Source organism: Fundulus heteroclitus, chromosome 17, assembly GCF_011125445.2.
Source record: "Fundulus heteroclitus isolate FHET01 chromosome 17, MU-UCD_Fhet_4.1, whole genome shotgun sequence".
In the NCBI taxonomy this organism is placed as follows: Eukaryota; Metazoa; Chordata; class Actinopteri; order Cyprinodontiformes; family Fundulidae; genus Fundulus; species Fundulus heteroclitus.
The window spans coordinates 444,351-466,046 of record NC_046377.1 but is presented as its reverse complement, the minus strand read 5'-3'; the positions used below and the strand labels follow the sequence as shown (position 1 = coordinate 466,046).

General features: G+C 42.6%; 2 protein-coding genes across 4 annotated transcripts in view; both read right to left on the bottom strand.

The window, feature by feature from the left end:
• Positions 1 to 5,623, bottom strand: part of msrb3 (methionine sulfoxide reductase B3) — a 31,107-nt gene extending 25,484 nt beyond the window's left edge. Inside the window, exon 1 of one of the 3 annotated variants that reach the window (XM_036149364.1) lies at positions 5,462 to 5,623. In XM_036149364.1, coding sequence (XP_036005257.1) covers positions 5,462 to 5,608 — 147 coding nt within the window. In that variant the 5' untranslated portion in view covers positions 5,609 to 5,623. The remainder of the gene's footprint in view (positions 1 to 5,461) is intronic. The other 2 variants (XM_036149365.1, XM_036149367.1) reach the window with 2 other exon arrangements.
• A 4,211-nt stretch (positions 5,624 to 9,834) lies between these two features.
• On the bottom strand, positions 9,835 to 21,545 carry lemd3 (LEM domain containing 3). Its single transcript, XM_036148895.1, has 13 exons — positions 20,205 to 21,545; positions 18,665 to 18,705; positions 17,408 to 17,477; positions 17,240 to 17,313; positions 17,042 to 17,121; positions 16,548 to 16,693; positions 15,775 to 15,876; positions 15,577 to 15,679; positions 13,847 to 14,010; positions 13,387 to 13,468; positions 13,205 to 13,310; positions 13,057 to 13,135; positions 9,835 to 11,331 (listed from the first exon to the last, which is right to left on the bottom strand). The coding sequence occupies exons 1-13, from the start codon at positions 21,478 to 21,480 to the stop codon at positions 11,162 to 11,164; spliced, it is 2,493 nt and encodes an 830-aa protein (XP_036004788.1). The 5' UTR covers positions 21,481 to 21,545; the 3' UTR covers positions 9,835 to 11,161.
• Between the last annotated feature and the right edge of the window lie 151 nt (positions 21,546 to 21,696).

Here is a 21,696-nt window from a genome sequence, read left to right as displayed (position 1 = left end):
GTGATGGACTCAGGAAGGTGGATTTTTTGTTTCCAACAGACTTTTGGTGATTTGCAACAGTCAAAGCAAATGGTATTTTTAATAGGACATCCGAAAATGACCATAGAGCCGTTTACTTGTGGATAACTTCAATTCAATTCAATTTATATAGCGCCAATTCATGAAACATGTCATCTCAAGTCAAATTCAATCAGATTATACAGAGTGGTCAAAAATCTGTAAAAATCCGTTGGTGTTCACTAAACACCAACGTTCATACTGTGTTACCAGCAACATTTTTGCATTTTCTGATGTTTTTTTCCCCACTGGATCTTGGAACTTTCTTCATTGTTTTGCTGGGAGATGCTCGTAGCTGTTAGCCGCTTCCTTGTTTTAACCCCTGCTATGCATGCACAGTACATGGGTCCGTTCTTCGTACGTCGCTAACTCAGTTAGCTGGATTTCATTGTTGACGATTTGGCATGATCTTGGATCGTTTGGTTCTTCGAAACTCATCCTGCACTTGTTGTCATAGCAACATGTGCGCCAGCTTAAGCCTGCTCCAGAGCAGGCTTATTTCATGTAAACAAGATTAGATCACGGCTGTATAAGCGGAGGAGATAGGGAAGTCTGTCGTAGTCATGTCCATTTTTACGACAGCAACCTGTTACGGAAGGTGCAAGAATAATTTGCAGAGTTTTTTGAATTAATTGCGTATTGCGCAATAGACAGGATCCTTTAGCGCAGCGCGACAGTGTAGAGAGATTTTTCTTGGTGGCTGTTATAAACAGACAAACACATAATTTAACAGTGGCTTTTAAAGAGGAAAAAGTGGTGTTAGAGCCATAAATAGAAAATATTTAAGTTATTTGTATGATAGTTTGCTTTTTATTTTTATCATATTCAGTAAGAAGATTTGTTCGGGCCATTTTATTGTGAAGTTTAGTTTACTTTGAAAGGCTTGCTTCCTGTCGAGCCGTATATTGTATTAGAAAAAAACTATGGATGGATTATCTAGACACGGAGCAATACAGTTTTACCGTGTAAACTGTGGATGACTTGGAAAAGGAAAATTTTCATTTTTTATGGATAAAGATTTTTTATGTTAAAATTCCCAGTTTGCACGCATCCTTTACTTCCAGTGTCTAAGGAATGACACTGAAATTTGGATCTCTTGACATAACAAGTGCCTTTTTAAAATAAAGTGTAATAATTAAAGGCTACCATTTTGTAGAATATTCTTGTATTTCACTTTTACTTGTTCCCATGTTCTAGTGGGTCCCGTGGAGGCTCTGATATAAAAGAACAAATAATATCAAATTATTAAAATGCAAAAATTCATGCTGTAGAATGTGATAGAAACATCTACCATGGACAGTATTTACGCATTAATTTGTCTGCTGCTTTTTGCCAGCCCTCTCTCCTGGCTTTAACAGACTTTGAGGTGTTCCTTGTTGTTTTAATTAATGACTCAAATTCGGCATAACCTTCCATTAAAAGCTTGTGTTCTGCTTGAGAGAAAAACTGTGGGCGTTCTTTGGCCATGCTGAACAGCCAATAGCAGCGCTGCTGATCATTGTTTCTACTATCGATACATTTCCCCTTTTAAACAAACGCATGAACGCGCAGTTGTCTCAGATAACTCAATCCAGCCATACTAATCATAAACAACAGGTGTGTTGGAAGAACCCAATTAGCCGGATCATGATTAGCCGGATGAAATCATCTTGGATGTCTCATTTGATCTTGGATGTTTTAAGCAACGTACGAAGAACGGACCCCATACCTCCATTAAAATCGTCAATAAACACGAAAGGCTTTATTTACTAACAAATTGAGAAAAAAAACAAAGCATAAAACACCAAAATAACTATTATGACAGGATTACATGATAATCTTTCATAAAAAGTTTATATGCAACCAGACAGGGCTACTGATGTATAAATTTAAAGAAAAGTCAAATAACGTTGCTATGCACCTTTAATACTTTGCATTTCTTCTGAGGGTTTTACATTTTTGAGGGCATCCTTTATAACCTGACGCCGCCAGATAGATTTGCTTCGCATATCCATCTGGAAACCTTCCGTTGAAGTAATTTTGGGAAGGGGCGAAAATACTGGTTAGCTGATTGGCCTATGTTGGTGATAGACGGACCAAATAAACCAATCAGATCAACAAAGCATATGACGTACTCGTCAACATGCTTCGTCGTCGCTCGTAACAGAGCGACGACGAAAACACAACCACAAGCCAAGCTACTCTTGCTGCTGCAGGTAAAGGCTCGTTAGCTCAGCAAATAAATACTCTGTAATTCTGATAAAACTTGCTCGATAGCCACACTAACGCTAGTTTCATCGGCTGAAGCCGCCATGTTCTTTAGACTGAACTGTCGATCTCCTCGTTGCGTCACACCTCAACCCGCCTCAAAGCCAACGCTGATTGGACGTTCGTTTGGTGAACGGCTCCAAATTTTCTTTAACGGAGAGTAGCCAGACTGATCTGCGAGTGAAACCTTGAAAGCTCGCGAGATCAGGATGGTCTCACGAGGCTACGTCCTTTAGGGATGCTTATGTCTCATTTTTCTGTAAGTGTTTTAAATTTAGGTTTCCCTCTTATCATTCTGAGTGTCTCATCAAAATTTCATTATGGTTTCATAACAACAATAAAAGATTTGATTCTTGAAAAGTTAGTTTAGAGCACTGCTCCTCTCTCCCATACAGTACCTTCCGATCAGCATCCATCTAAACTCTTGTTCCAATTAACTCATGAACTTACACCAGTGCTGTGCAACACTGAACATTTTGGGAGGATCATCATTTCGTCCCGCTCTCTCAACAGCAACAGCATGAGTTGCTGAGGCTGAGGTCCATTCTATGTGCTCAGTGTGAAACCACTGGCATGAAGTGCATTTTGCATAATTTTTGTTAATAAACAGTGTAAAAAAATCCCACTCCAGACTCATGTTGCCACATTAAAATAATCGGCAGTGCCCTCTTCAGGATGGCTGCAATACTACAACAATGAATGAAGGTCCGCAAGTGGACGTAATCAGTTAAATGGCTGGATCGAACTTTAATCGAATAAACAATTAATCGACATTTAATTGATTATTTGTTTGCATCCTCAATTATAACAGATCGTTAAATTGGAATTCATTATCTGGTGAAATTCCAATGTGTGAGAATGCTGTTACATGAGAGAATATGATTGAATAGAAACCTCAACTAAACACCACAACAGTAAGCAAAGTACAAAAATACTTAGACTAAAATGTATTGTTTGTGTTAGATCTATAAATGTTTATCCTGCAACAGAAACACTGACGTTTTACCATTCTTCCAAAGTGTACATTATGCTAAAAGGAGTTTAACTGTGGCGTCGGTTATTTTAGCCGAATGAGAAAACCTGGCACATTTCGTCATAGGAACTCTCCTATTTACACAAGAAGAAATTAAAGTTCAGCAAATCTGTTAAACATTTTACAGATTTGCTGAACTTAAGGCAGAGGAATACATATCAAGCAAGTTCAACATCCGACAGAGAGCTGTAAGACTTAGATGTTCAGAAAACGAAAGCATCCACATACAAAAAATTTATGAGCCATGTGAAACTCTGTATGATTGACTTTTTAGTTAATATGAACAATCTACTAAAGCAGTTTGATGAGCTATCAAACTGAGGTATCAGTCTTTTCTCCTGGGTAATAAGCAGAGAAAATGTTTGAAAGGCCAGATCTGAGGTGTTCATATGCATTACATTACTAAAACCAGAAGTTCGTAAAAGAGTCATTCAGTGGCCTTTACATTAAAAATGTATTTTATCATTGATAAGAATAGAACATTTACCGCGCTGTAGATGTTTGATCACAAATATTGTTTGCATTTGTGAAGTCCGGCATGAACTGGTCACTGATATTAAGCTACAACATGGTTTTAAAAGTTGTGTTTTCACAGCTAAATTCTGCTCCTACAGCTTAAAGTCTTTTTTAATGAGATTCCAGAAAAAGTGCCCAATTCTTTGGCTCTAGGCCTATACAGTACGAGGTAATCGAGTGCTTTGCTGTCAGTTAATTTGAAGGAAGGCTACTGGACCATCCTTAATTTAAACCTTTAGCTGGGAAGTTACAAATGACATATTTGAGAGCCTAACTAACTTAATTAACCAGTTGATACCAGCTTGTTATGCTTGTGTTTTACAATAGTGCACCATGCCAAAACCAGTTGAAAGCTACACCTAAATTTAGCTGGTGTTTATTCTAGATCTTTGCCCAAGTCTATGGATCAAACTCAACAATGAAGACATGTTACAGACAGCATTATTATAACCATAGTTTCCACCTTTGGTGATCCTCAAAATTAGGTTACAAATGAATATGAAAATAATCTAGTTTGGAAGGTTGTCAATTGATTCATATTTTCAATGTTCCCATCTCAATGCATTATAAAACTAGATTTTATCTGCCACCACCAGTGTTCACACCGTGTTGTTTTTTACTCCGGGTTTACCTATGGTGAGCATCTTATTCTGGCCCATGTCTACTGGAGGCCATAACTCAAAGAAATCAGGCCATTCTTATGAGTTCTATAATAATAATTAGGATTCCATAGTATTTCTAAACACTGAGTAATTATACATTGTTTACGTCTGCACCATCTGGGGAAAAAAATCTTATTTCCGCATTGTTTAATTTCTTTAACTATCCTTCACAAAGCTTGAAGGACTTTAGATGGTCATGTTGGATTGTTAAATGAAAAGCACAGAACTGGGTTTTCAACAGGAGTGTGCAGAAATGACTTTTCTGTCTAGTTTAACCTTTACAATCTTATTCCTCTGACTGCCGACATAGAAAGGAAGATGAAACGGATGAAGAAAGGCTGTTAAAAAGGCAGAGGAACGTGTGCTATATTTTGTCTAAATCCATAACATAATATTTGGCTAATGCTATTTACAATCTCTGTATATGTCATCCAGTACTATGAAAAAGTGCTCCACAGTCAGAGAGTTCTTCATGTGTCTCAGACTCATGTGAAGTCCCAGCTGTCGCTTGACAGTCACGTAAACAGACGTAAATGCTGCTATAACCTAGCTAGGCGACTGCTAGCCACGCAGCCATATTGGAAGGGCAGGTCTGTCAGAGCTCCGGTGTAACTATGGCACCTTGTCCTCATTTCTGCTGGAGCCTGTTGACTGACAAGTAAAATGGATCCCGGAAAGTCACGCCTACATAAACAAAAAAAAACTTCTTGGAACATGCTGGTCTCCCAAGATCATCTGGCAAACCAACAGCACCTTCTTCCCTGTCCAATAAGTCCGCCTGCCGGGTTCAGAAATTAAAACCTATACAGTTTACATCGATTACACATCAGTCGTTAAATGCACTAACTTTACAGAAACACACTGGAAACAAAACACTCAAGTTAACACGTCCCGGTTTGTGTTTCCAGGTTGTTGGATATCAGTTCAAGCCGAGATAAAGTCCTACCAGAGAGCAGCAGCAGCAGCAGAGTGATACTGGCTGGTAGACGTCCAGGGTCTGGAGCTGAGGTCTCTTTTTTATAGCGCCACATCGCACGGAGCGCGGATAAACAGACACCGAGCTCCCGTGACAAACGGGGTGAGCGAGACACATGACCTTATATGGGCAAAAACCTATCCAGCTTCCGCTCTGGTAGAAAACCACATACCAGGACTCTAATTGATATTTGTACAATAAGCAGCAGCAGCGGCAACAAAAATGATGTTATTAACTGGAACAGATACTTTTGAACCAACGCCAATGTGCATACCGCCATCTACTGTACAACAGTGTGAAAAACGTGTTCTGTAATAAACCAGATTGATGAAACTAAATCCAGGGACATTTTCAATTTGTAAACAGTGAATTATGAGTGGGGGGCTCTGCAGTTTTTAGAGGAGGGTCCAATGGAATTTGGCACAGCGAATATAGATTTGAAGGCTATGTGAAAAAATGTGAAATGCATGCTACTGACTGCTGACTAGCCACTTCTAATGATTCAGCAATGTTGTACCATCACGCACTGTTCTAAGTTATTTAACGTTAAACAAATAACTCTTGCTCTGTTAGGTTACTGTCCGGTAAATATCAACCCAAACAGCTGATATTGGGACACTAGTTGAAAAGGTGATTCGAGCACTGCCCTTCTTTTAGCAGCAAACTCTGCACACATATGGAATAAATGAGTGACAACTTCTCTTCAAGGTCTAGAATTTATTAACAGAAATAAAATAAACACCCAGAGACAACATTATAGAATGCTGTTTATCTGAATTAACACTATATTTCAATCAACAATTCCTCTCTACTAGGCTAGTGAAACTTAACTACTAAGCAAATTAAGATAAAAAGAAGCTAAGGAACTATGTACACACAAAGGAAACAAATAGACAAATAAAATAGTTGAAAACCATCATCAGAATGATTCAGTGAATCCTGGTTCACTGCAGATCCAAGCTAGAAAACTAAAGTTCATCTTAAAGAACGTGGAATGAGACCAAATTAGAACACATTTGGTATGTGTTTCAACCAGGTATAAGTAAGCTAGTAGGGCTAAGCCCTCCCTGGTGTTTACAATAAAAAAAATTAAAATACCTAATAAACAGTTGGGCAGTACTATAAAGCTTGCTACTCCACACTACTCCAGACATTTTGAATTGAGAAAGCTTTCTGGATAGGAAGCTAAACGGCTTTAAATTTCGGAAAAAAGTTGAATTGTTTTTTGTTTTGTTTTTTGGAAATATCTAATAAACACATATTAAAAAATATAGGCTGTCACATTTTGTCAAATTTACAACAAAACCGGTGCCAAACAGTCTTGGGAAAATACCAGGGTCTTTCCATCGGCTAATTTTTCACAGCCCTTTAGCAGAAGGCTCCTCTTACCCAGATGCACCACTGAGCGCCACAGGAAATCATTCCTGCCTGTGGCTATCAATCTCTACAACGCCTCCCTCAGTTATCCTAACCCCCCCCCCCCCCCCCCCCCCCTCTGTAACTGTCATTTATGCATTCTCTGCACTGTTCTTCTACACAAGTCACCATCACTTCACTGGGATTCCAAAGGTGAAGTGATATGACTATTGTGATATGGTATTACCTTATGTGGAATGTTGTAAATATATATATATAACAATGTGTGTATTCTGGAGCATGTAACAAAAGTAATTTCCCCCTGGGATCAGTACTGTAAATCTGAGTCAGGGTCATCTAATGTCTTTCTTGGTTCAGAATGATTGACAGACGTCTCGCCATGCCTCCTCAGTTTGCAGCTCATTGGGGCTAATTTTGTTCAGGCCAGGGTCAGCCCAAGGCCACAGTTTGGCCAATGAAGGCAGACGTATAACAATGTGCCTCGATGGCGGGTCTATGTGGGTGTGGTTTGGTGTAGACCAAATAGGTACAATGGCGAGCACGATTAACATAAATGAGGTGGATTATTTATTTTCTCACCTGTTTTCTTTAATGTCTTCTGAGGAAAACCTGGAGGCGAATAGGTTGGGGGCGCATAGACCAAAAGATATTCAAATCCAGCAAAAGGAAAAGTGGCAACCTACAGTTTTTCCTGTGACTTGGTTTCAGTGAAAGGAGGGCCTAATGGCATATGTCATTTAGCAATCTCTTTTCTGCTTCTATGGAAGCCCGTTTCTGCCACATGAAAGTAAAAAAAATACCCCATGGAAAGTCATAATTTCGACTTTCAAAGTCATAATTATGAGATTCAAAGTCAGAAGACACTGTCATCTTGACATCTTTACAAATGACGACCATAAAAGAACAGAAAGTGGGGAAAGGCGACAATACGAAGATGATGCAAATGCAGCTAAAGCTAGATGCTAGCTTAGCTAAGAATGACAGTGAAATGCTAATGCTAACAGAGCTCCGTAAATTTCGAGGAGAGTCTGGAAACGCACAACAAGACATATTGGAGTCTCAAATATGGTTTATACTATGAAGAAAATAACAGCACAGTTAAACTTATCCATTAAGTTATTTAAGAAAAGGTGGTACCCACTGATAACATATTTGGAACTGACATTATAGCGTATAATTTTAAGTTATCCATGTGTACGTGTACATGAAAAGTAGAGAAAAGATTTTTTGGGATTTCAGCTCCCTGAGATGTTCAGATAGTCATGTTCAACTGTTCTGTTTGGTTGTACTAGAAATTGATGTTTGTGACTTAATGTGCTAAATAGTAAGTTTGAATTAAGAATGGAACATCTTTATAAACAATAAAATAGTGTGTGGTTAAACTATTGTTCAAGTGAACAAGACTCAAGTTGGAGAAGTCTGGGATTATTTCAGCACAATAAAGACCCAAACCACAAAACTGCTAAAAACGAGAACACATTTAATTTTTATTTCTTTTACTGGGAACCTCAGGTTCAACGAAAAAGTAATAGCAGAATACGCCTCTGGGGCTGATATGTTTTTTAATAATGTCAAAATGCTGCTGGCCAGATTATTTCAGAGGAACTGAATTTCGCACAACACCAGGCCATCGTTATAAAGGCCAAACTCAAGGGCTCCTGTCTGTTCCCATCCCCTCCAGCCAGCCCAGCATCCACCTGTGCTGGCTGCATCTCCTCCTTCTCTCCCTCCCACATTTTCATATGTAAATGTGTTTACATGTTCATTTCAATATTGAAAGCTAAGAAGGGTTTAATTTCAGAGAAATACATTTTTTATTTATTTTGAAATGCAGTCTGTAATAGTTTAAGCTGACATTAAAGAAACTGCACATTATGTTCTATAATATATAAATAAATCAAAGTTATCAAGATTCTGTCTTGTAATTGTGTAAACACATTGCATTGTACCTACATTATGAGGTAACTGTAAGAATATGTTATTCATATAGGTGCTACAAGATGGTGAGTGAACTTAAGTATACTTATAATATACAAAAATATCAAAAATAGTATTGTAGTTTTAGTAATTCTTGAATGCGTAATTAAACTAAAATATGGACTAGCAGTATATAACCAGTACATTGGCAGGATATTGAAGAGTATACTAGTGGTATACTTTAAATATACTTCAATAAACTAAAATGTGAACCACAAGTATACCTTGTAAACGTCTAGTATATAGATAAGTGTACTTGCTTAATACTTTAATGTATAATTTAGTGAACTTAAAATGATCTTGGAACAGTATACTTTAAGTATACTTTGTAAACTAAGAAATGTCCCAGTTAAGTCTGAAGAAGTATTACAATAGTAATACTTCAAGTGCACTATAAGTATATGGTTTGAGAAAACTTTCTAAACTTAAACTTAAGTATTCCTAATAAAATTTACTTCAAGTAAACTACTTTTTGCTAAGGGTCAGGTGGCCTTTGAACATCCTTCAACAGGATCATCTTCACTGGCACTTGTAGTTTCTAGTAATTCTTCTAACTCCTAACAAGTTTATTTTTTATTTTTTCCCCAAGCACCGCTCTCAAACATCTTTCCCGACGTGTTAGCTAGTGTAACTCATTCACAGCAGAAGTACAAAGGCAAAAACTAGCTCTTCACGTTCTGATTGGTCAACCCATGGATCATACATCAGTGAGGTCAGGTGAGTCATTTTTCATTTGGGGAAATCAGCAGCCACTGACCTGCATCTAAAAGGATTCACAGAGCTTGGCTAGTTACAAAAGTCATTTATATTACACCAATGGTTATGAAATAACTGGATTTTATTTTAGTTTATGACTTCAAAACGCTGTAGGCCCATCTGGACTCCCCTTGCAGAGTGGCCAACAATTTTAATATCTCCATTCAGATGTGGTCCAGTAGCCTGAGCCGACCCAGCGGGTTAACCCGTACAGAGAAGCTCTAAGCGCTGGCTTATTTCTCAAAGTGTTCAGTTTATTTTGTCATAAACATCCTGACAATTCTTACAAAGCAAGTGTCAATCATTAATGAAAAACATACAACAGGTCTTGTGACATTAAAATAGTACATAACCCTCATTAAAAATGAAAATAAATAGAACATTTTGGTATAATATCAAAGAAAACTTCTACAAAATGCCAACTTCCAGGATTCCAAACTAAGAACTATACGTCTGCCTCATTTATCCTCTAAACAGTTTCAACATTTTTCTATATCCGGTACATTCTCTAATGCAGTGCCAGTTCAAAAGAAAAAAAAAAAAAAAAAAAAGCACAATTTAAGGCACAGTTGGCTCATCTGCAGCAAACGGTCACTGCAGCAAGCAAAACAAAAATATGAAAACTATACGCACAATTTACACAGCAAGAACTGAGTTCAACATTTCATTATCTGCATTAAAATAAGAATCGGGTCATGTCGTTACGTTTTAGGAATATAAAGGTGCAGCAGAAACGAGAGACCGTGAGCTTAGTGTGTCTCAAATCCTTTGCAGTGTGTGGGACACATGGACTTGGGATCGGATCAGACAGATTAATAATAAGAATGGTGACATAATTGCCAAATAGCTGCAAATATGAGCAGCGATCGAATCAGGAGGCGTCAGGAACCAATAGGCCGATTTAGACCTGGAGATCATGACAGTCAGGACAAACGGCACTCATTTATTCTGCTGGAAGCTGCTTTTAGTGGCAACAGAAAAGAAAAGAAAAAAAACGAGAAATCTTGCGGAAACGATACTTTGGAAGCATGCTAAAATAAATGTAGATCTGAAGAGGGGTCAGGTGATTTTGGTATTCTGATGCACTGCTCGTTAGTTGACCTTATCCGCCCCCTGCAGGAAGCAGGAGGAAGCACAGGTCGTCCATTGAAACGACCGGTGGCTCCATCTTCCACCGCGCTGACACGCTGCGGTTGCATGTCAGGGTCAGCCTGTAGATGCACACATCCTCTCCGAGCAGAAAGTCGGAAGGATTTCCCCATCTTCCGGTTTTTAACGACAATGACACGCTAATAAACTGAAGAATTTAACAATAACAGAGTTGTACTGAAAACTTACATACGAGTCCACTGTGGCAATAAACTATGGAAGAGGACAAAGATAATAAATACTCAGTTTGCTTTTTTTTTTAAATTCTATGACACTTTGAAATATAAAGTTTATGTTTTTTTTAAAAACTCTGCAGCACTGAACAGCTTCTGTCAAATATGCTGTGTTGCAGCCTCAGGGAGTGAGCAACAGTTCTATGGTACAGGGAGGGGCCGGCCACACGGCGGCCCCTCAGGAGAAGCCTGAAGCGTTGGGGGGCCCTTGTTGCAGCAGAAAGGGGCTGGTGTTGGTGATGTTCTGGTGCAGGCTGGAAGCCCTCAGGGGCGTGCTGCAGCCCTGGGCCTGCGGGAAGCGCTGGTGGTACCGGTCCAGACGCAGATACTTGACTGTCACCAGCTTACCTGCCAGGAGATGGAACACCTTAGTACAGAGCTGGGCACTGGAGGTCAATTAAGCCGGGCGTACACTGTACGAGTTATTGTCCTTTTCGGGCCGATTCTTCAGACGTGCGAGAAGTTTTTTGGATCGGGGCGAGGTTTCAGCTTTATGGTGCGTCCTGAGTCGTGTAGTATACGGGATAACGAGGGGCGATTAGCCTCTCAAGACCACCTCCTGATCAGGAGTCGGACAGTCGCTCAAGAATCAAACATGTTTGAAATTTAGTCGGTAGGGCTAAACAATTAATCGCATTTTCAATATAATCGCGATTTAAAAAAAACGCAATTTCCAAATCGCAGAGTTTGCAATTTTTGGCTATGTAACAATTAGTAAATTAGACGCGTCCATTAGGTGTCGGTAAAATGTTTAAAGTGGGTTTGCCTCCACATGGAAGGGAAGACAGTTGCAGCTGTGAGATATTCTAATTTATTACTTGTTTTAGAGTTTATATAATCATACATAACATTAAGTACAGGTCAATCAGTTTAATGTAGACTTGCTTGTTGGTTGCACTTTATGTTCAACAAGGATTGATGTCCAAATCAATTAAAAGCTGTTCTCTTGAATAATATTCTGATTAATAGAAACATTAAAAGTTCATGTTTTAAATAGTCCTTGTTTACAAACATCTTTATTTAGAGGCCATTTTTGTTGCTTGTGGTTAATGCAGAGAAAAGTCAAAATTGCAATTTTGGTTGAAATATATCGTAGGCAGAACACAATCATTACTGCTCTGAGTTTAGATGCTGCGGGTCTTTTAGCAACTAATCTGCACAGCGAGGAAACAAAATGATTTGTTGTTTGTATATGTTTAAAAAGACATGATAAACTGGAAAAAAAAAAACGCATTAAATCGCAATATTAAGAAAAAAAAAAAAAAATTGCAATTAGATTATTTTCCAAAATCGTTCAGCCCTATTAGTCGGTCCTTGTGAGTGATCGTGAGCGCCTCCTGCTGTTGAAGCAGAGCTACGAGCTAATTTCCCCCGACCTCGCGTAGGCGCAAACATGTAGATTCTTCTTCGTCTTCTCAAACGAAAACAGGAGCGGAGGGAAGCATGACGGTGGTACGTGTGACATGGAGTCAATCTATGGAGGAGCAAGTGGTAGAATTGCTAAGGCAGCGTGTTTCGTTCTAGTAAGCCTCATATTTAACAGTGAGAATCAACACATCCGCCTTTTTCTTCTTCTACTGTTGACATTTGGCTTCCGGGTAGAAGAGTCCGAGTAGCGCCCTCTCTCTACGGGGCTGATTCCCACGTGTGGTTTTTGAACGTACAGTGTGAGCTGTCAGGTCGCATCAATGCGTCCGGCCGCACAGTGTAAGAACAGATACGGTGAGCAGTGAACCTTTAAACCCTGTGGTTTCGTCATACAGTTTGAGCTGTACATGAGTACCACGATTGAAAATATCCTACAGTGTATGCCCGGCTTTAGGGGGAAAATCCAAATCAACTCGCACACAACTTCACAGCTGGGAACAGATGTTTAGCCCCTTTAAACATTCCCTCCTAAGGGGTTTTTCTGTCACAGATTAGATAAACTGACCTGAGCAGTTTTTGGCTGATGATTCAGTTTATTAAAGGGGGGAAAAAGCTTCAAAATGCTAAATGAACAATTTGATTCGATAAGAGGCAGTTTTTTTAAAGAGCACACACACAAAAAAAGATATAATGCATGTAGTTTACCATCAAACCAGGAGCCATGCAGGGCTTTGAAGGCTTTTCCTGAGTGCTCTGCAGAAAGACACTTGACATAAACACAGCCCTGTGGAGACAAAGGCTTCAGTCAGTCTGCTGTACGTTAAAGGTGCACACCTTACAGGTCCCAGCTTACCTCTTTAGAGCTCTTGTCAACAGAAATATGGACAATGCCATCGTTGTCACTGCACTTCTCCAGGATGGCTTCTTGGATGGCTAAATCCCAGTTGTCACCCACCTCCCTGCAAACGCACAAAGCCGTGTTTAACAAAAAGACAACCGAAAGCCTTCAGCGGCTGGAACAAGACAGGGACTCACATGTCTGGGTCAAACATGTTTCTGATCTTCAGACATGGAGTCAGGCTGTTGGGGGGTGAATTCCTCCGGTTCAGGGGGAAAGCTGAGCAAACAAACAAAAAAAAAAAACAAATCATGAAAACATCACAACGACGGCCCTGTTCACACCTGGCCAGACGTGAGAAAACTCGCCCCCGTTCTTTCTCGCAGTATGTAACTCTGTGGTCACATCTGAGCAATGGGCGGGTTCAGGGTCCGCTTCAGTGAACACCAACGTTCCTACTGTATTCCCTGCGACATTCCTGTCTTTCCCCTCTTGGAATCACATTTTTTGTGTGTTTTTTTTCACTGGATCTTGGACCTTTCTTCATTCTTTTGCTGGGAGATGCTACTAGCCGTTAGCAAAAATAACTGAGTAAATGAAAGCAGGATAAAAGCAGGAGGGACGCAGCATGCTGCTAAGCTGAGGACTGGGACGTACCTTTTCCCTGCCACCCTTTAGATTTGTCACAAATGAGGGGCGGCTGGATCCACCTCCACACCTTGAAGTCTGCTCCCTTAATCTGCTGCGTCTCTGTTCGGATCCGGGACTCGTCAGATGAGATATAATGAACAGCTCGATCCCAAATCTTCTTCATCTTCTTCCTGTGAAACAAATCAGATTTGAATCCATTCTTTTGCGGTTGATGGACACTTCCTGCCATGTGACGCCATCTACTGGTGAATCTATCAGGATTTCACTGTAAAATTCTGGCATTTCTGGAATTCAAATAAAAAAAAGTGATGCTTGTTATGCAGATTTATTCCACAAAGGGTGCAATGAATGCATTTCAGGTACTTATTTCTGCTAATTCTGATGATCATGACTTATGACTAGGGATGAGTTCCGAATCCCTGGTATCTAAAGAACCTCTGGGTCCTTGTTGGATCGGCCTTGCTTACTTTTATCAACACAATTTTTCAGACCGCTAGAGACTATTTTATTCAAAAGTGACAAGAAACAATTCTAGCAATATTTTTCTGTCTCGTTTGAGACTTTTAAAACTAGTAAAAAAACACCAATTGCTCTGAGTTTACGCTCTTCAGCAAACTGCGAGTGCAGCTAGAAGCCCCGCCCACTTCGAACGCTCTCACAGGCGCTCAGTCAGTCAGCCTCGCCATGCTGAAGTCAGAGAGGTGAGACCGAGTCGTCGGTTTCCCCATTGAAAATGAGTCACATATAAGCAAAGCTTCCCTTAGATTACAAAGCAGGATGGAAATATATTATATAATACATTATATAATACATACTCTTGGACAGCCCGGCCAAGTAAATACGGAGACCTGCCCAGGAAGCGGTCAGTATCAGCAGCCTACAGCCAGAGTGTAAAGCTGGTGTTTCAAAGCTGAGTAAACTTTTTCCCCATATTGAATGACGACTATTCTATCAGGGATTGATAAAGTAGCTAGTTGCTGGGGCCCATAATTTCCGCGAGGCGGAAAGCACGCACAGAATCTCATAATTTACAGCAAACATTTAAACCCAGAATCTACCAAACGAACAGAACCACGGGGCGTGCACAACCGTCGTTAAATGGAAATAGGAGCGCTAGCAGAGACCTGATCCTTTTTTTGAACAAACATGTGCGCCTAACTAAAGGCTCCCCGCACCCCAAAAACTGCAGGGTGGGACGAAGTCTTCCTTTATCCAACTGTGCTGTATGTGATTCAGAACGGATGCTGTGAAACGCCTTGTAGCAGCCGAGGACGCGTCTTTGCCACGCATTGATGAGAAGAAACGGCTCTAGGTGCCGGCTAGAACATGCTAACACGCTCGCAGTGGTGAGCGTAAACTGTAAATGCCTCAAATGGGTTGAGATCTACTCATGAACTTAAAATGTGGAGAGAAAATTTATATTAAAAAAATATTTTACAATGATGCTGGGAGGCTATTGGTAAAACGCTCAGCGGTTGCTATGACAACGAGATTGGGAAGGTGAGCTTGTGTGTGCAGATTATTTAACTGCCTGATTGCACATTTTGTGCAGAGATGTTGAGATTTGGGCTGTTTTTTTTTTTTTGGGCTGGTTTTACGTCATAAACAGTCAGATCTGGCAACACGGTGTAGTGCTGTGTTCATACAATTAACTCAGAAGTCAAGAATAAGTATAAACAGATGCTGTGATTAACATCAGCACCTATGTCAGGCTGAGCACTGACTGACTGACTCACCGATCTTGCACCTCGACCAACGAATCTCTGACATGAGGGATGGGCAGGTAAGGTTCCAGGTCCCGGTTCTCTTGGCAAGCCTCGCTGTGGGTACGTAACACATCTAAACGACAACACAGTTCAGACTTAAGTTAGGCGTTTTATTTCCACGGCGGACAGGCGGCGGACGTCCGGCTCTGGACCGTGTGCTGCTCCTACCGATGATCCTCTCCACCAGGTCGTACATCTGCCTCGTCTCCTCCTCCTCTCTCCTCCAGCGGTACTTCACGTAGCAGACCACGCTCCAGATGAAGCCCACCGCTAGACAAAGACAGGCAGCACGCGTGTTCAGCTTCAGTTAATCGCAAAGGATGACAAACCCAAATCTATGACAGAAGAGCCCGGTTCTGCTTTTCACCGGCGCTCTACAGAATTTGACAAAAGAAAAAGGAACAGTTCCTAAAAGTCTGAGAGATTTTATTTGGTGCTGAACTGTGATCAGAGTCGGATGTTATTTTTATTTTATTTTTTAGAATGAAAGCAGGTGAATTAGCCTTTTTCCATAACTATAGAAAATAAAGATAGGTGGCTCATTTAAACATACAGTCTGAAGCTAAAACATGAAATTACTTTTGAATGTCCTGGATTATCTCCTTATTTTGGAGATGTTCTACAGATATTGCATAAGAACACCCAGAAGAACTGCTAAAACCCTGTTTTTTTTTTTTTTATTATAACTTAGTTGGTTTTCTAAGAGCCAAAGAGAAGGGGCCAATATAATTAGACCCTGGTCTAATTATATAGGACTAATTATTATTTTTTAATCTAGGTAGAAAATCCATGTTTGTTGGCCTGTTTTCTTAAGTGCAGATAAATTACTTCCATTTTCAGAGATAAAAACACTGCAGGCCTGATATGTGAACATTTTTAACAAAGAACAGTTAACGGGTTTTAAATCATTTCCACGTGTTTGTGATGCGAGGTCCACTCACCAACGGCAACCAGCGCCACTTTGCTCATGACTGTGAGCAAGGCCCGGCGAAAGCGGCAGCCCAGCGGCATCCTGGGATGTGTGGATTCCAACCAAGAGATCTCAGACACGTCCGTCACCGGGTCATCGGCGACCCGGCCCGTCAGCCTGAAGAGACAAAGTCCATCACATGTTGACACGCAGCCGCTTCACTGCGTCTGTGCTGGCTACAGGAAGACACGAGTGCTTTCACACATATCAGCCTTACTAGATCAGATGAAACCCGACCAACACACAGGAAATTAAACATGAATTTAGTAAGAAAACTTGCTGATGCTACAGGTAAGCTCGGCCAGAATGGAACCCGGGTCAGCCACAGCGAGGACTAAGGCCTCCGGCTTCTCAGATTTGTAAGACAGAAAAGCTCTTCCTGTTTATTTTTGTCTTGCTGGAGACGATACTTTAAACCAGAGATCGGCAGCATGGACATTTTAGCATCGATCACTTATTTCTCACCTTATACCAACATCCTGGCTGGCCCGGATGATCCACTCCAGAGCGACGTCAATAAAGTCTTTAAACTCTCCGTTCTGAGCCTTCAAAACAGACACAAAGCAAAAAGAATGGATCAGAGCCAACCGTTAGGGCGTGGCTACTCAACGAGAGCAAAAGGTCAGCCGAGGTCAGCCGCTGGTCAAAGGTCAGTCGCCCTACCAACAGATACTCTGTGACTTTGTCTCTGGACAGACTCCTGTTGGGAAACTGCTGGTCTCCACAGTCATGATGACCTGGAAGGAAATAACAGTGGCATATTATTAAACGTCTTCAGATACAAGAACAATGAGCCACGCTACAGACACACAAGACAGAGTCAATATCTACCGGCGACGACGGCCAAGTGGTCATGAAGGCTGAGCAGCAGTTTCAGGATGGCGTCCTTTTCTGCCTGATCCTGCAGAGAGAAACACGCCGTTAGCACAGCGGCCAATCATTGACATCTGCTTTAACGTGTCCTCCTTCAGGCCTATGGCTGCCAGCCGTGGCTACACCAGGAGCCGCTTAGATGGACGTAGCGGTGCGTTCATCACTCCTGAACCTAGAGGCCAATCTGCCCTCTCCTGGGAGAAGGTAGTCCACAAGCTATTATCTTTATAAGAAGAGAACATTATAGAGGTTTCACGCTCTGCTTTAAACCGTCACGCAGGACAGAATCAGCCCCTTTGAAGGTTTTTAACAGATGTTTAGTGACGGTGGTCCTCGTGCTTTTAGATGAACGCCCTGCTTCTGAGCCGGTGGAGCACAGGATGATACTTTCTAGCTTGGAGTGGCAGGAGCATCAGCGCTCTCGGTGGCTCTACCCAATTATTTCCCCGTATTGTCCATTAGAGTGTGTGATCACAGCGGGATGACTGACTTCCTTAAATCTATTTTCTGCCATGAGCTCTATAATAAATTAAAACAAGTCTGCAATAATTCATGTATTTTTTTTCTTAGTATTAGCTGTAATTCTACGTGGATTCAGCGGGTTTCTTCCTCAGGTTTGATCCATTGTGAGAGGAGAGGACAGCCTCTCCTATCTTTCTACTAATAGTTTTCTTTCTGCTCATTCTGAGCCCTCTACATCTAAACCAACGTTTCATCTGTTCTACGCAGGTTTCTCCATCGCAGCAGGTTGAAATGAAGCTCCCGGGACGTCGTCGTTTTCCAAAATGATTAGTACTGCGGTTGTTTCCGTTGTAATTTTCACTCTTCCTGTCTGACCAGCCAGGAAACCGGCTGTCTCGGGGAAAAGTGGGACGTCGTTTGATAAAATGCTGCATTTGATCCTCGTCATAACAGTGTGATCAGGTTCAGTCTTTGCATTAAACTACATTTACTAACTGCTAGAAGAAAGAAAAAAACAACCCCACATCCCACAAGGAAGCGCTTCCTTCACATATTGCCCACATGGCCATGACAACAGAAACTTGATATAGGTTGGGCAACTCTTAATGGCAAACAGAAGCCAGACGCTTTCCTCTAACATTCCTGCGTCTGAACTGAAGGCGTGAACGTGACTCAGCTCGGCCCGCGGGTCCCGGCGACTCAACGGGAACGCCACGGAGCAGGAAACCAGAAGGCAAAGGAGTTCATACTCACATATAAGGAGTCGAAGTGGCTGCCAAACGGGTGGCTCTTAACTGCAGCACAGAGAGGAGGAGACAGAACAAGAGTTACTGGAGCAATACGGGAGAAAAGTGAAACCAAAAGCTAAGCAGAAAGATTTCAAACGGACATTTAAACGGCCCTTTAATCATGCACCTCTGACGCCGGATCACAGAGACCTGCTGATAACCTGACTCAGAGATAACCTCTGTACATTAAAAGCAGGATTCCAGTTAGGATGGGAAAAATTCATTTATTCAGACCAGCCTGGCCGTATGAGAAAACATAATAACCCTCCTGGTTAAACCACAACGGTTACCGCTTTAATTCCACCGGCCAAGCCCAGACCCGTACAACCAGACGTTGGCTTAAACAGAACCTGACGCCACGCACGGCCTAAAGAAATGGTCCCCCCCCCCCCCGACATCCAGAGAACCCCAGAGAACCCAAATGCAGAGAACACGGAACAGTGGAGAACTTCCCCGGGCCCGCCTACCAAAATTACTCCAAGAGAACAATGCTGACTCATTCTGGGAGGTCCCAGAAGAATCCAGAACAGCTCCAGAGGCCTCAGTTAAGGTCAGAGGTCAAGATTCAGCAACAAGGCTGCATCCCAACACCTCTACTGGGTCAGGACTCTTCAGCCAAAGCGGACGTGCGTCAGCAGTCGCCATGATAAGTGCTGTCCGAATAGTGCGGTGCGTAGAGGAGGAGGTAGGAAAAGGAGCCTGCATGCTTCCTCTCATGGCTCCTTTAGCATAGGAACCTCCTGAGGTCCCTTACCGGCACTAAGGAGCTACGAGGAACCCCCACAATGCTTTGCGTGACATGCCGTATAAGCACAGCCCACCTCACGGAAATTAACGAAAATGTCCGAAGCTCCTTTTCTACCCATTATAGTTCTGACTGCTGACTCCAGCAGCTAGGGGTTATAAACTGGAACATTTTGGGATGCGGCCTACCAAAGAGAGACTGGACAAAAATGGCGTCGTGGAGAACCCCCGAAAGAAGAGGCTCGTCTCACGGTTACTAAAAGCATCTCGCTAGTTCTGAGAAACGGTGAGACGACTTCGCAGAAGGCTGCATCCCGTTACGCCTGCTGCGAAGCCAAAAGCTTTTCAGAAAAAAAAAAGAAAGAAAAAACGACTCGTTTAGGTTTTTGGTTTGAGCTGAATCTAAACGCTTGGCACAAGGGCTGCGTGCAATTAGAAATAAAGCTGTAAAAAATAAGAAAACAGAAACTTTTTTTAGCTTTAATGCGCCTGTCCTTGGGGGTTATACCGAAATAAAAAGTATACTCCAGTAATGCAGGCCACTTTTTAACTGGCATGTTACTATTTTAATCATCTAGAACCTTCCTGGACCTATCCAGAGGTGTAGGTGCCACATCTGGAGGCTGATCCCCCAGTGAGTCAGAGCTGCCCTCCCTCCGCCAGATGCGGCTCTCCTCGTCTCACAGTTTAACAGGAGAACCGCCAAAGCTTCGGCGGATAACCTCCATTAAAACACCGCCTCCAACCTTCCGGACACTTACTAGCGCCGTCCACCCCCGTGGATCCAGAACCCCTCATCCGGATGTACACGAGGCCGAGCAGCAGGAAGAAGAGGCAGGCGGCCGTGAGCAGGAACATGGAGAGGTAGTGGGCGCTGAAGCTCCCGGAGGAGGCCGGCCCCTCTCTCTTGAACTGCAGCAGCAGCTCGTCCTCCGGGGCGGCCAGCTTTTTCTTCTGGCCGTACAGGTGGTTGGGGACGGGGCTGTGGTTCGGGTAGCCCCCCCTGGAGGCCGGGGCCGGGCTGCCGGAGCCCGGGAAGCGCGGTCTGAGCCCGGCGCCGAACCTGAACGGGCCCTCCTCGCTGTTAACATGGTTGTTTTCTCCGCTCTTGCTCTGGTGGTCCTCGCCGAGGGAGCCGTAGACGGACTTCCGAGGGACCATGTGGCTCTGGGACCCTCCCGAGGCGTCCAGGTCGCTTTTCTTCACCCTTTCTTCGGGCCCTTCTCTGCCTCCTAACATGCTTCTGTTCCCCAGCGGGTTATAAGCGCAGTTCTTTCTTCCGACCCAAGAACCCCTGCCGTCTAAATGGGAGGGAAACGGCCCCGTGGTACAAATCCGCCGCAGCTCCAAACTCCTCCGGTCTCGGTCCGGGCCTCCTGGGGCCCCAACTTCCTCCTCGTCTGAGTCGGAGTACTCTCCGGCTAGTTGGCTTGTGTTCAGGCGAGCGGCGCTACGGCCATTTACAGAGTGGGAGTTCTGCAGCTCTTCGTCGCTACCGTCCTCGTCCCTGGACTCAGGATCATGCCTGGATCTCTTCCCGGTTTCCCAACCCAGCGAGGGACTCGTCTGTCCGCCTGGACTCGGGAATGAATTGCTTTTCAGAGCGGTCCCAACGCCATAGAGCTTCTTGTTAGCCTCGTTAGGAGGCGCAGTCGCTTTAATCTTTAGCTGCTGTTGAAGGTGCGGGTTCCGGTTGGCTCTCTTGTTGTGATCCAGGCCCTTTCTTTTCAGCGGAGCCTCAGCGTCAGATTCGTCGGAGCTAAAGCCGAGTACAGAGGACTTTAGGCCCGGTCTCCTGCCGGAGCTCAGGCGCCTGACGTCATGTCTAACTGGCCTTGATGCCCCCGTGCTGCTGCTGCTGCTGGTGGTGGTGCTGCTGCCACGGCCTTTACCCCGCTGCTGCTGCTGCTCCTCGCGGAACTTCTTCAGTTTCTTTAAGTACACCGGTCGCGTGCTCTCTGTGACTGGGCCAGGAGTAAAACCAAAGCACTTCAACTGTGAAAAAAGCTCCTCATCTGTTAACTGCGTCGACGCCATCTTTAGAAGGGGAAAAAAAAAAGTCTGAAAACCTTCTTCTTCGTCTTTCCGTGTTTATCGCTGCAGTCAACACAAAGCTGCGCTACTGCCACCTACCTTTATTTGAATGTGCTTTACACTCTAATTTATATAATACTAAATTGAATAGATAAAATTATGTAACAGAAAATAATAATAATAATAATAATAATAATAATAATTATTATTATTATTATT

Excerpts from the sequence above, each read along its gene's own strand:
- lemd3 (XM_036148895.1), bottom strand. The coding sequence starts at position 21,480 with ATGGCGTCGACGCAGTTAACAGATGAGGAGCTTTTTTCACAGTTGAAG. Across the intron at positions 17,314-17,407 it reads CCACTTGGCCGTCGTCGCCG|GTCATCATGACTGTGGAGAC; the intron begins GTAGATATTGAC and ends ATTTCCTTCCAG. Across the intron at positions 16,694-17,041 it reads AGCCAGGATGTTGGTATAAG|GCTGACGGGCCGGGTCGCCG; the intron begins GTGAGAAATAAG and ends TTGTCTCTTCAG.